Raw genomic sequence first — 13,195 nt, forward strand, 5'->3', positions numbered from 1 at the left:
TTTCTCTCTTAATAGCGCATATATTCCCATTTCACTCAGAAAGTGCTTGCGTATTCTCAGCTAGAGAATTACCTTAACCAGCTGTGAATCTAGCATGGACAATGAACCCAAACCAAGAATGTCTTCTTATCAGCAGGAAACACTGGGAGAAGAGGAGGCTGGCAATCATTTCTATATACCTTGTATTAATAATAGACCTTCTCATAGAGAAGAATACACTTTTAAATATTTTCAATTCTGATACATACATATATATATATATATACACACACAACAGTAAAAATTCACATTTTCATGCTTTAGTGAGACACTTTAAAATTCTACCCCAGGCAGCTCTCAGAATAGCTGTGTCCAGTTCCTAGCAGCTGCCTCACATTCAGCACTAGTCCTAGAAGCTTAAACATAGGATAGCTGAGCAACCATGGGGAGAGAAAACACAGTTCTACTAGATTTGGAAAGGGCAAGAAAGCAAGAACAAAGTGATGAGTCTTTCTATTCCCAAAGGCCCAGTAGCTCTCCTGTGTCCCAAAACAAGACACGGCAGTTCATGTTTCCAGTCTCATTAGACCTGCCTTCTAGCACTTCTGATGACAGGGCCCAACTGCCCTTGGTTCTACACAGTCCTCAGTAGTCTAAAAGAAACGGACCCATCACGTGGCAAGTGAAAAATAGCCCTTTGGAGCACAGCTGAACCCCTCACCCCTCACATAGGCAGTATACCTATCTATTGCACCAGTTTTTCCAATGTATCAGGAAATATCCCCAGGGTGGATGCCTTTCACGGCTATCTCTATCTAAATACACTTTTCTGATAAACTCAGTGTCTCTGTGGGAAAGGTGACCTGCAGGGGGCTGCTCTTGGATGTGGAGCTGGCCCCACCACCAGACCTGCCTTCATTCACCAGGAAGACACTTTCTGAGTCCTGTCCCTGTGAAGAGTCTGAGGTCTCTGAGCTACGCAGTGTCCTTACTGACGTGGTGTCAGACTGAGCCAAGCTGGCACTAGGGCCTGGAAGATGCACACGACCCCCAACACTGCTTTCACTTAATTCTGGAGGATAAAGCAGCGTTTGTGAGGTGCTGCTGATCTCCCTTAGCTCACGGGAGATGAAGGAGGGTGACTGACTTGACATGGCAGAGGAGGTCCTGCGACCATCCACGCAGTTGAAATTGCCCCCTGAGTGCTGCCTCCGAGCCCCTCCGATGCGGCAGAAGAGGCATTTGATCTTCTCAATGGCTTTGCTGAGTACAGTCTTGCGAAGGAGGATGTAGACCCATGGGTCTAAAATGGGGTTAACCGAGGCAATGCGGATGGCTTGCAGATCAGGGTTCTGCCTCATGTCCTTCACTGATTCTGGCTGGTACAGCTGGTTCACGAAGACACGGACCTACCCAAGCAGATGAGGGAAGAAAAAGACACAAGCACACAATTACATCAGGAAATCAAAGCTCACATTTCATAGCACAGATCTAAGTTTGCTGCTGCAAACTACAAGAAGAGAAGAGGCTGGCAGAGGCAAGCATCTCAGATTGGCTGCCATGAGCCTGTTTGTGGAAACAGACAAAAACTCAGAGAAAATAATCCACTGTAAATTTGCCCTGCCAGAGGTGGGAAAGGAAAGTCTTATTTTTCCTTCCTCATTCCCCTCTTAACTAATTCTTGAGCCTCTAACTTTTGGCTGATATTTTTAAAAACTCCTTTTCCCTGAAAGAACTCAGCAGCAAAGATGTAGACCTGTATCCCGCTTCCTTGGTATACACCTTGAGTCTCATGTTGCTTGCAAAGAGATACTTGACTGAGAAGACTGGACAATCAGCTCAATTGTTTGTTTGGAAACAAACTGAAAGTCAGATTAATCCAAGTACAGTAGACTGCAAACTAGATTTGCCATTGGAATGGGCATCACAGGGAGGTGGTGGAGTCACTGTTCCTGGAGGTGTTCAAGAAAAGCCTGGATAAGGCACTTAGTGCCATGGTCTAGTTGATTGGACAGAGCTGGGTGATAGGCTGGACTAGATGATCTTGGAGGTCTCTTCCAATCTGGCTGATTCTATTCTATTCCCAAACTTAGAAATGTATTTTGTTGGCACCTGTCCTTTCTGGAATTGTTTGCATATCCTCAACTACTTGCTTGCTGCATGATTTGGGGAAAAAAAAAGTAATTAAAAAAAAAAAAAAAGGAAAAAAGGAATGGTCAGGATGACAAGATGATGATTTCAGTACTGGACTAGAGTGTTTTCCTCCTACAGTAGACAGCATTGTGGTTCTACTTACAAAAGCAGCCAAGAATTTAAGATGTTGAAGGTGCTGCACAAAGCGACGTTAATTAGCAACTTTAGTTTATCATGCACAAAATTTCAGACTAAAGGATCCTGTCTTCTACACAAGAATGTCTAATTCTTTTGAATCTAAGTGAAAAAGGCAGTAAGCTAGTCCCTCTTCTGGTTTAAAAGCCACTTTTGCAAATGCTGCCGTTAGTGAGCTGTTATCTTGCCAGTGTCGCTAAGGAGGATTGTAGGCGTTTGTTATGCTGATCGGTCTCAAATGGTTCTTCTCCATTTTAGGAAGACCTGTGCAGCCTCCAGTTACAGGAAGGCTAAGCAAGCCACTGAAGGGAGTTGATAATAGAAGATGGTGGTTTTTTTTTTATTCCTTGAGGTAAGCCAACATAAATCCCTTCATTATCTTCTCACCTGAGACAGTAAAAATCTAGCAAAATGACGAGGTTTTTATAATCTTGCCCTTAACTCCCTGAAATGAATCAGTTCTTGCCTAGCTAGGAGGTTGTGACAAGGAGGCAGACAAGCATTTAAATAACCGAGCCAAACTAGAGCAGCCCTTTTTTTAGGAGTTCTGCATGCAAAACCATCAAGGTCTGGTAAAAAAAGAATCACAATTATGTTTGGAGAAATCTCCCTGCAGTAAGGCAGTGTGGTGGCATTTGGCTTGTCAGGATTCAGAGACTGAATGTGCCCAAAGCTGTCAGTGATGTACATTTGAACTAAGGCCGAGTCCCTCTTCCTCTGCAGAGAGTCCCTCTCAAATCAACTGCCACAATCAGTGATTGACTGTATTTTTTAAGTGCGTTTCTCCAGATTTATGAGTAACAAAATTTGCCCACAGATTTCAAATCTAACATTTATGTAGCAATATATTGAGCCAATTTTTATTCTCAGTTACTTTCATGATGATTTCTGATACTGCAGGTGTGGTTTTTTTTCAACTAATTTATTTAGCTTATTTTTCTTCTAAGACAAACTTGCAATTCAAGTACTTTGAAGAGTGTTCCTATGCATATTGCACTTACTGTTACAGGGTTTTCTTAACCTTTTCTGAGTTGACATTTTTTCCACTATTACTTTGTACATGAGTATATTTGTATATGATGGCTCAATATGAGCCATCAGTGTGCCCTTGCAGCCCAGAAAGCCAACCTGACCCAGGGCTGCATCAAGAAAAGTGTGCCCAGCAGGTCGAGGGAAGTGATCCTCGCCCTCTACTCCACACTGGTGAGACCCCACCTGGAGTACTGCATCCAGTTCTAGAGCCACTATTGTAAGAGGGATATGGATGTGCAGGAAGGTGTCCAGAGAAGGGTCACGAGGATGATTGGAGGGCTGGAGCACCTCTGCTGTGAGGAGAGACTGAGAGCGTTGGGGCTGTTCAGCCTGGAGAGGAGAAGGCTCCCAGATGACCTTTGAGTATCTGAAGGGGGGCTACAAGAAAGCTGGGAAGGTACTTTCTAGGCTGTCAGATAGTGATAAGACTGGGGGGATGGAACAAAGCTAGAAATGGGTAGATTCAGACTGGATATTAGAAAGAAGTTCTTCAGTATGAGGGTGGTGAGACCCTGGAACAGTCTGCCCAGGGAGTTGGTGGATGCCTCATCCCTGGAGGTGTTTAAGGCCAGGCTGGATGAGGCTCTAGACAGCTTGATGTAGTGTGAGGTGTCCCTGCCCATGGCAGGAGGGCAGGAACTGGATGATGCTACTGGTCCCTTCCAACCCTGATCGATTTGTCTCCTATCCGCTGTCCTCATACACCACTGGCGGAGAGAAGACCAGTGGTCTCAGGGGCCGGAATCTGTAAATACCTATGTCTTGGCTGATCGTCACCGATGGGCCCTTAAGCACCCTCCAGTTAAACCCTCCCGCCGCTTGCCGGCCGCGTCGCTGACTCGGGGACACCTGTCCCGAGCACGCCGCTAGGTGGCGCGGGCGTCCCGCCCTGGAGGCGCTGCGCCGCGCCGCGCCGCGCTGCGAGGGCTGCCGCTGCTGCCGCGGAGACGCCGTGGGACATCAGCCGGGGGCTCCGCAGGTTCGGGAGTGGCCGCGGGCTCCCGGCGGCGGAACCGGGCAAGCAGTGGGAGGCTTCGCGGCTGAGAGAGCTTCTGTGGCTCAAAGGATTGGCCCTGTGCTAGTAAAGCTGCCAGGCGCCACAGCGGGGCTGAACCTGGAGAGCGGCAGCTGGGAATCGGGAACCCGGGAGGCCAAACAATCGACGCCTTGGCCAAACCGTCTTCTTGAAATACCTGTCTGAGATGTTTTTCCCCTCCAAAATGACATGAGGTCAAACGTATAAATATACAAAGGTCAAATTTCACCAGGGAATTTAACCTGTGCCGTAACAAGTGCCCCTTTTCTTTTTCTGCACTGAAACTTCCCTTACGAAGCGGGAAGGCACCCGGCAAGGCTGTGCAGGTGGTGGTCTGTGCATGTGACAAGCTATCATTGGACAGGTACTAGCTCAGACAGCCATGAGTGCAAAGAACGGCGTTGGAGGAGCAGAGGCCGTGCTCCTTCAGCTCATGCAACCAAACGTCACCACCGGGAAGATTAGAGGTGTGACAGGTGTATTTGCTGATAAATTCATCTAGACTACAGAACCAGAAGGCACACATTGAAGAGAGCTGAAGAAGTACACTGTCGACCTTGGGAGACCTGACTTCTACCCCCCCACCCCAACTTGGAGCTATATAGTTACACACCGGTGATTTAATAGTGGGATTGTTCCTTTGATAAGCAGCATGTGAAGTTTCACTTTTCTCTAACTGGCAGACTTCATATAAAGACAAAAATGCCTTCAAATCTGACTCCGTGGTTGTAAAGCACAGCCACTAATGGCACAGTGCAGTTGGCTTTATGTTGTCTCTGTATGCTCTATCTCCTTTTGATAGAAGTGTGGCACGTAAAATTCATAACAGGCCTATTTAATGAAATCTGTGGACTGTACAAAACTGTTTTCACTTCACAGAAACCCTCCAGAATATCAAACACATTTATCAATTCAGACCTATTGCTGGGGCTACATCTGAATTACAATCAGGTTAAGGTTAATCAGTGTTGGAATGTATTTTTTTTTTTCATTATGGTAAAACAGCATAGAGCAATCTATCCTCTACAAGGATAGAGATGTCCCCCCTTTTGGCTACAGGTCTTCTACCAGAGGTAGCATGGTAAAGGATACTGCCTTGCATCTTCTTCTAAGTGTGTGCCAAGTGGAATCCACTACTAAGTTAGCTAAATCTAATGCTTGAATCTGTGCAGTTTGAAATCCTAATTAAAGAAAGCAGGAAACCAGAACAATTCAAAGTTCAAAAGAATGATTTCCATACTTTAGCTTTATAGCTGTAGAATTCAGGCAATTTATCTTAAAAGTACTAGCAGTTTGTTTGCAGTTGTGTTAAGAAGCACATAGCTCCGAGGTATATTGAGCTTATGCTCGTGATAGGTGCTTGTAGGATCAGAGTCCTTGTGCCCTTTGCTGCTTTTCCTTTTTACTAATTAGAGAGGCAAATCAGGATCTCTAATCTTATGAAGTACTATGAAGTGACTTGCATAATTACGGTCACGCTGGTAATTGTCTTCTTAACTTCCACCTGCCCTCAAAATCTCATAACATACTAGAGTAAATCTGAAAAACTGTAAGGCAGTGTGCAGGAACAAGTTTTTCAGCTCTGCAAGCCAATAACCTTTGCCCTTCAAGGGCTTGGTATCTGCTCAGTGTCTACTCCATTGCTCAGAAATCATGTCCACCACCTTGCCATTGGCTGCAGACAGCCGCTGATACTTCAAAAGAACAAAGTCAAAACCAGCCAAGCCCAAAGAAAATCCTAATTTTAAAAAGCAATTAAAATACTGAGTTAGAAACACCTGTTTCATTTCATGTGACCAACCAAATGGACAGCCTGAAACTTTTTGGTTTTTTTTTTTTCCCCACTCCACTGTAATTTAACAAAAATGTTTGGTAGGTAAGGATCAGAAAAAGATCATGCAGTTAAAACACTTAGCAGTATCTGACAGACTGCTGGAGTGAACTACAGACTTTGAGTACCGTATGCCTGCTTGCTCTTGAGAGTTTGTTGAGTTTTTTGAAGACCAAATAGCAATTTCTACTCTGTTCTTGATAAATTCCTCTTAGCATAACTTATTCCCTACTTGTAACTCTATCCAATTCTATTTTCTAAACACATGCAGTATTTAAAAGATGAGATAACCAGTGTGGAGTGCAGCCAAGAGTCAGCACACGAATTATGTATTTTCCTTATTGATTTTTTTTAAACTATTGTCAGATTCTTCTTCGTGTATCTCACATCACTTTCTGGACACTGAGAACACATCAGGTTATATCTGCAGTTTACTTCCACTAATGTCTTCCCTTCAACTTTTCTTTCCTTGATAAATCTGACCAGCCTTCATTTCTGCATTCAGTTTCTTACACTATCACCTATCATTTTGCTACAGCACTTGTTGTCACTGTAAAATTTTGCCAATCCTATTAATTAATCATTAAGACACTAAACAACCTTATTTGTAAACTGAGCGCTGGAACATCCCGTTATTAAAAACTGCTGTTCTCTGTGACTCAGCTTGCTGTTCTTTAACCACTTTTTAAATCAAGACAAGTCTTTTCTTATTACTTCAGGGATATTTAACATTTCATGACAACTTTTTTTTTTTTTATGTCTAACCCTAATAAACGTAGCCTGCAGGATTGCCTCTGCCTGCTGTTTTGTTATGTTGTGAAAGTGTTTGTTCCAAGATGGTTTATGGCTCCCTTTCAGAAGTTGCTCTACTTTTGATTTAAAGTAATAGTTTAGTCAGTTGAAATCATCACTAGGGAGTCAATTCATCAGGAAAAGTAAGTCACAAAGCACCCTTTGAGTCTACTTTGTGTATCTGAATCATGCTGCTAGCACCACCTTACCACTTGTATGTTCTTGATGACTGCCAGGCTGTCCTCTTACAGATGAGCCTCTATCTCAGTGAAGTCTTCCTAAAACTCCTCTGAGTCATGAATATGCACAACTGTATTAGTAGACTATCTCTGCTAATGGCTCTTTCTAGGGATTTATAGTGTAAAAGCATCACTGCTCTGAGTTGTTAATCTCATTCTATATGCAACCAGAAGGATTTATACAGTGGTGTACACTGCAGTACATCGTGGCACAAAAAAAGCACATACGGATATAGCTTATTCCCACAGGAGAAGGCAGATGACTTGTAAGAGCTGCTTTACAACGAAAAAGTTAAACCACAGTGGAGATTTTGATGATGCGTAGATATGTGGTGGTTGATTTTTTTTTTTTTTAAAGAAAGCTTTTTTCCTTAGTCATCCATCTAAATGAAATGATAGTTCTCTTACCTCACATTACATAAAGAAAAGATGTACTGCTTTATGTGAACCATCTTGAGGTACTATTGTATAAGCAGTCAAACCAAGGTCTGAGAAAGGTACACAACTTCATCATCTGCACCTTCACATACCTTCTGCCATGCACAAGTTTTTCACTAGCTGTTTAAACAAACCCATCTTCACTAACTGTCAACAACCGTTTCTGCTCACCTCTTGATTTTTCTTCTTAATATTCTGCAAAGGGCTACCTAGTTCCAAATGGCTATGAACAATTTCCTTTCACATTGATACTACTCAGCTTTCCTTTAGCTGTGCCACCACAGGACAAGGTTTGGCTTTTTTCTGAAAATGGTGAAGTCCATCAGCTGATAGGCTGCATCACGTTACAGCCCTGCATTTAATTCCCAGAACCTCCCCTCTTCATTTACCAGCATCTTTTTTTTTTTTTTTTTTTTTCTTTTTGGTGAAGTATCTATTTTAATACTAATCAGCCTAAGTACTGTCAACTCACAATGCTGCCAGGGTTTTGCCCACTCCATAACCTGATGCCTCCCCAGTTCAGCAAGTCATCGCTGCACTTTCTGGGGCTGGACTGCAAGGCAGGTTGTGCAGAGGTCCCACAGCTAATGCACGTGCACCTCCCAGAAACAGCCTGCATGCAGCTCAGCACCTCTCAGCTTCCTTCAGGTGTCATGTAATGAACACACAACACTGTGCTCAATCATGCCATGACAGACCAAAGTGATAATGCCGAACAACGGGAGACAGCCTCCGTGACAGCTGGGACCCTGGTGCTCCAGCACAGCTACACTTCACTGGCTCCTGTTTATGTTAGTAATGTGGCAAAACTGGCCAGGCCTCAGGATTATAGCTCCTCTGAAGCAAGGCGATGGACCCACTGACCTCTGGAGTTGTGTTCACGTGTACTTCTTTAGACTCTCCTACAATGGTATACACTATTTGTTTTGCATCCCCAGCAGTCCAGATATATTTCTTATACACTGTAGCCCCTGTGTGACAGAGGGATCACCCTACTGACAGTGAACTCCCTTAAAACAATCCTTCCCCAAACACTTTCTGACAACCACTGCTTGGCTGTGTCACAGAACATGGCGAGTAAGGCAAGCTAGGTATTTGTTTAATGCCTCTGAGCCAGAGGAGAGAAGTCTGCCAAGCTCTATTTTGGTGGGTGGCAAACAAGAGCTAAGCCTCCAGCTGATGGATTTTGGTAGGGTTTTTTTGTCAGTTATTTTTTTTTCTCTTCCTTCCTTGGAGATAAGGTGGAAGAATAGAATTTAGTGGAGCCTGCATATTCAATTTAATGACACTAATTGTATCAGCCATTTCAGAAAATTAGCAAATGCTTAGTGGTAATGCTATTTAACATTTCAGTATGATCTCTAGGTTTATGTGGGCCAGATTCCTCCAACTGTCATTTAACTGAGCATTACACTGACAGGTGGTTCCAACGAGTGTACTCCTCCCACAGCAGGGAGCTGCTGGAGGGATGTCTGCAAGGGATCTAGCCCAGAGATAGCACGTGAATCCCTCAGGAAGGGAAAGCTTGGCTCGGGTTTTGAGTGTGCAGCACTGCATGTTGTTGATGCCAGGTGAAGAGAGCTCTGCCCTAGCAAAAAGGACTGCTGTACCTTTCAACAGCAGCACACACAGTTTTAAAAAACAAACATCCAGAAACATAGGCCAGACTAAAAAAACTTCACTCATCACAAACTGATTTTTGGAAGTGAACCTCATAAAGTGCCTTTAGCTCCAGCTACTGTTTCTGCTGTGCAGATTCCAGATGAACAGGGAAAAATTACTAGGAAATTTTTTGTGCTTGTGCTTTGATCAAAAAGGAGCCCAGGACTTGGGATAAGCATGTTTCTTTTCTTGCAAATACAAGTCAACGCAATTTTCACCAGGTATGCATGCCAACAGCCTCTAAAGTTGTTCTAGGTTTGAAGCACCAGCTACATAGGAGTCTGTCCTACAAGTGGAGAGTAGGAAGAGAAAAGACTAAGTGGTGTGGGTGATGGAAAAGAAGGGTTGCACAATGTTACTCACCACCAGAGGAATGGAGCAGATGACCACCACCAGGGAAGTGGCAATGAGCAGAATAACCATCTGGATTTCTGCTCCGGCCATCCGACGGAAGCTCCGGCGTCTGCGAAAGTCAGATAAGCGGCTGGAGGTAGTGTCTGTCCCCAAGGATGTGCGCCGCATGAACTGGCGGTGCATGCGGATGAGTGCCACACACACCAGGATATTGCAGACCACGGTGACCATGATCAGGAAGGAGCTGAAGCCAGCATACATGTAGGAATATGCTGCATGGGTGGCCTCCTTTGCTCGCCAGTCTATGAAACACCAAGTGTAAGGGTACTGCAAGGTAGATTTGCCAAGCCCCATACTGGGGAGGGCGCAGAACAGCACATTGGAAGCATAGATGGCAAAGAGTGTGAGTCCTGCCAGCTTCTTGTCTACATAGTGGTTGTAGAAATAGGCATGATTGATGGCCAGGTACCTCTCTATAGACATAGCACAGATAATGCTGAGGCCAGAAAGTCCGAAGAAGAGGAGGATGAAGGAGCTGTACTCACACAGCGCTGGTCCTCCCGGCCAGCGGTTCTGCAGGTAAGTGGCAATAGTGACTGGACTCACCAGGCAGGTCCCCAACAGATCGGTGACTGCCAGCCCACAGACCAGCGTGTAGAAAGTGGTCTCCTTCTGCTCCTTCCTAGTTTTGCAGAGCACCACGATGGCTATGAGGTTGCCCACCACGCCGAAGATGAACATGACGGTGGGGATAGTGGGGGGCTTCCCGCCCTCAGCCCCACTGGCAGTCCCATTGGCAGAGCCGTTCGCAGGGGGCATGATGGTGGGGTTGAAGGACATAATGCCCACGCTGCCGATGGGGAGCTTCGTGCGAAGGCAAAAGCGAGTCCAAAAACGCAAGGCAGAGTGAAAAGAGGGGAGGGGGTAATCTAGTGAGAAAACAACAAACTTAAACGAGGAAGAAATAAAAACGAAAAAAAAAAAAAAAGTTGATGTAGGGTTCAAAAAAGAAAACCAAAAGTCCTAAAAAGGCGCCGAAGCCGGGCGCCGTCCGGCAGCGACCGACTGCAAGCGGGGAGGCGAAGCTACCTCTTCCTGCCGCCTACTTCCCCGCGCGGACCGCAGCGCTCCGACACCCAGCTCGGAGCGGGACCGGGGAAACGCGAGAGCGGGGCCGAACGGAGCCGCCTCACCGCCGCTCGCACCGCCGCCGGGGAGAGATCAGCGCTGCGCTGGGGGGGCCTTGGGCAGGCGGGCGGTGGCTTGAAGCGTCCCCGGGGGCGGCGTGGGCAAGTGCGGAGCGCGGCGGTGGCTGCCGCTCATCCCCTCGCGCCGGTGCGGTGTGTGGCGGGGCGCGGACGCCGTCTAACTTTCCGCTGCGCTCCCGCCGAGTTTCGCCGCGGAGGGCGGAGGCGGCGAAGGCAGCTCCTGCCGCTCCTCCCCGCCCTCTTCGTGTCCCATTGGCCGCGCCGTGGAGGGCAGGTTGCGCGGGGCCGGGCGCGAGTGCCTCCGCCCGGGGCTCGCTGAGGGGCGAGGCGGGGCGGTGCCGGAGGGATGCGGTGGCCCTCGGTGGCGAGTTGGTCTGCGGTCAGCGGGCACAGGCCCGGCCGGCGCCACCTGTTCGCGCAGCGCCAACTTGGCCGTGCTTCCCCAGGGCCCGTCCCTCGGTTGTAATGGATGGGGTGCGAAGGCGCACTGGTGGACGGCGCCTTGAGGGAGCCGTGTTTACCGAGGCTTGGCGCAGGTCGGGTCAGGTCCGCCATGTTGCAGCGCGGAATCCTGGAGGGGGTCTCGGCCTCGGCCGGACGCGGCCTGGCGCGGGGGTGGTCTGGTGTCAGCGCCTTGTCCCGGGAGGAAGGGGCTGGTGCCCCGCAGTCGCTTCACTGGCTGCTGATTCGCAAGCAGCACCTGAGAGAGAGTGTGGCCAGGACATTTCTCACGAAGATAAGCGCAGGTGCAGCAAGGCTGGCAGCAGGCGCTTTCGCATCAGACAAACAGGACTGGTGTCTCCTGCTGCCGAAGAGATCTCAGATGTACTGCCTGTATCTGGCATGTTTTAGGTTACTAAACACAGGAAGGAGGTGGACGCGTTTGAGGGAAGTGTTTATGAACTTGTTTTGTCTTGACATGAGATGATCGTGTCTGAATTGGAAAGAGGGTTACACATGCTGGCAGTGCCTCACGGTTACAGTTCAGCCTTCAGGCTGGCAGAGGGACAGCAGCCACTTTCTTGTGTTGCTTGTGTGGTGAGTTTCACTCCACTGGTGGTAATGGTGGAGTCCCTAATTCAGAAATAGTCACAAACCCCTGCTACCACAACAGGAACATGCATGAGTGTTGCTGCCAGAGCGGAAAGGCTTAGTGACCTGTGCTGATGCTGTTGGGTCGGGGATTGAAGCTTCACACCCTTCTGCTAGACACCCGGATCCAGCCAGACTAGCATCCTTTCTTGTACATTGGGTGCTACAAAGGATGCAAAACCTGTACCCTGAAGCATGACATATCCTTACAAGAACCTCTTCTCTGGTACACAATACTATGAATGTCTGAATTTTTGTTTTTTTTTTCATGCTTGCTATACTTTTCTGTTGTCATTGGTTTTCATTTGTTTGTTTTTAAAAAGCTTGTGGAAATGATGCCTGTGGACTTAGTAGCATTTGGTAAAGTCACAATAATAATCATGATATACTGACAGGAAAAGTGCTGACAGAACAAAATACACGAAAGACAGCAAGTTTTGTTGGTGGTTTTGTTTTTGTTTGTTTGGGTTTTTTTTAACTGGCTTTTTAGTGTTGTTGTCTAACTGCCTTGAAAACTAAAATTCAATTTTGGGAAAGAAAAAAATAGCTCATTTTGAAATAACAACAAGATAAAGGCACCTTAGTAGTAGTGGTGATCTAGTCTGCACCAAGAGAATAAGCAGAACGTTTTAAAATGTTTTGCTTGCATTGACAGGTCTTTGCGTTTTACAAAACTGGAAAATTGTTCTCCCACAAGCACAAAGCTGCATGTGGGAGTAGAAGTTGCTCAATGAGGTTTGCTTAATTGTCAGAAGCGCATTATAAGCACTTCAAAATACTTTCAAAAGGAAGCACAGCACAAAGGTTGTTTTTTGTCTTATCTTTTTAAAACAGTTTTCCAGCTGTTCCAGGGGAATTGACCCAAGTGCAGAGCTAGCTCTGAATTCAGTCAGTGTAATTGCCCATGCTGTCTTAGTAGTCTTTTCTACACTGAGGCTTCATGCTCTGATATTAACAAGCCATAATGTGGGATTATGTTAACACAGGTGCAGTAGTCATTACTATACGGGGAAAAAAATTACCTTGCTTCCTTAAAGCCCTGCAAAAGATTTTTAATGACTAAGGGCAGAGGAAATTATTTGTGCTTTTTTATTGCTGCCTTTTGTATTGCCTTTTTTTTTTTTTTTTTCCTTATCTGCAGATTAAGTCTTAGTGGGTGTTTTGACCATGTCGTAACAGGCTGTGTGCCTTCAGAAACCTCAGT

The 13,195-nt window shown here is 46.2% G+C and overlaps 1 protein-coding gene across 1 annotated transcript; it reads right to left on the bottom strand.

Annotated features, from left to right (window-relative positions):
- Positions 1-260: 260 nt before the first annotated feature.
- Positions 261-10,882, bottom strand: PTGER4 (prostaglandin E receptor 4). The gene is made up of 3 exons (XM_064176842.1): positions 10,781-10,882; positions 9,701-10,639; positions 261-1,388 (listed from the first exon to the last, which is right to left on the bottom strand). The coding sequence occupies exons 2-3, from the start codon at positions 10,529-10,531 to the stop codon at positions 795-797; spliced, it is 1,425 nt and encodes a 474-aa protein (XP_064032912.1). The 5' UTR covers positions 10,532-10,639; positions 10,781-10,882; the 3' UTR covers positions 261-794.
- Positions 10,883-13,195: the final 2,313 nt, after the last annotated feature.

Source organism: Pogoniulus pusillus, chromosome Z, assembly GCF_015220805.1.
Source record: "Pogoniulus pusillus isolate bPogPus1 chromosome Z, bPogPus1.pri, whole genome shotgun sequence".
Classification (NCBI taxonomy): Eukaryota; Metazoa; Chordata; class Aves; order Piciformes; family Lybiidae; genus Pogoniulus; species Pogoniulus pusillus.

Excerpts from the sequence above, each read along its gene's own strand:
- PTGER4 (XM_064176842.1), bottom strand. The coding sequence starts at position 10,531 with ATGTCCTTCAACCCCACCATCATGCCCCCTGCGAACGGCTCTGCCAAT. Across the intron at positions 1,389-9,700 it reads TCTGCTCCATTCCTCTGGTG|GTCCGTGTCTTCGTGAACCA; the intron begins GTGAGTAACATT and ends CTGCTTGGGTAG.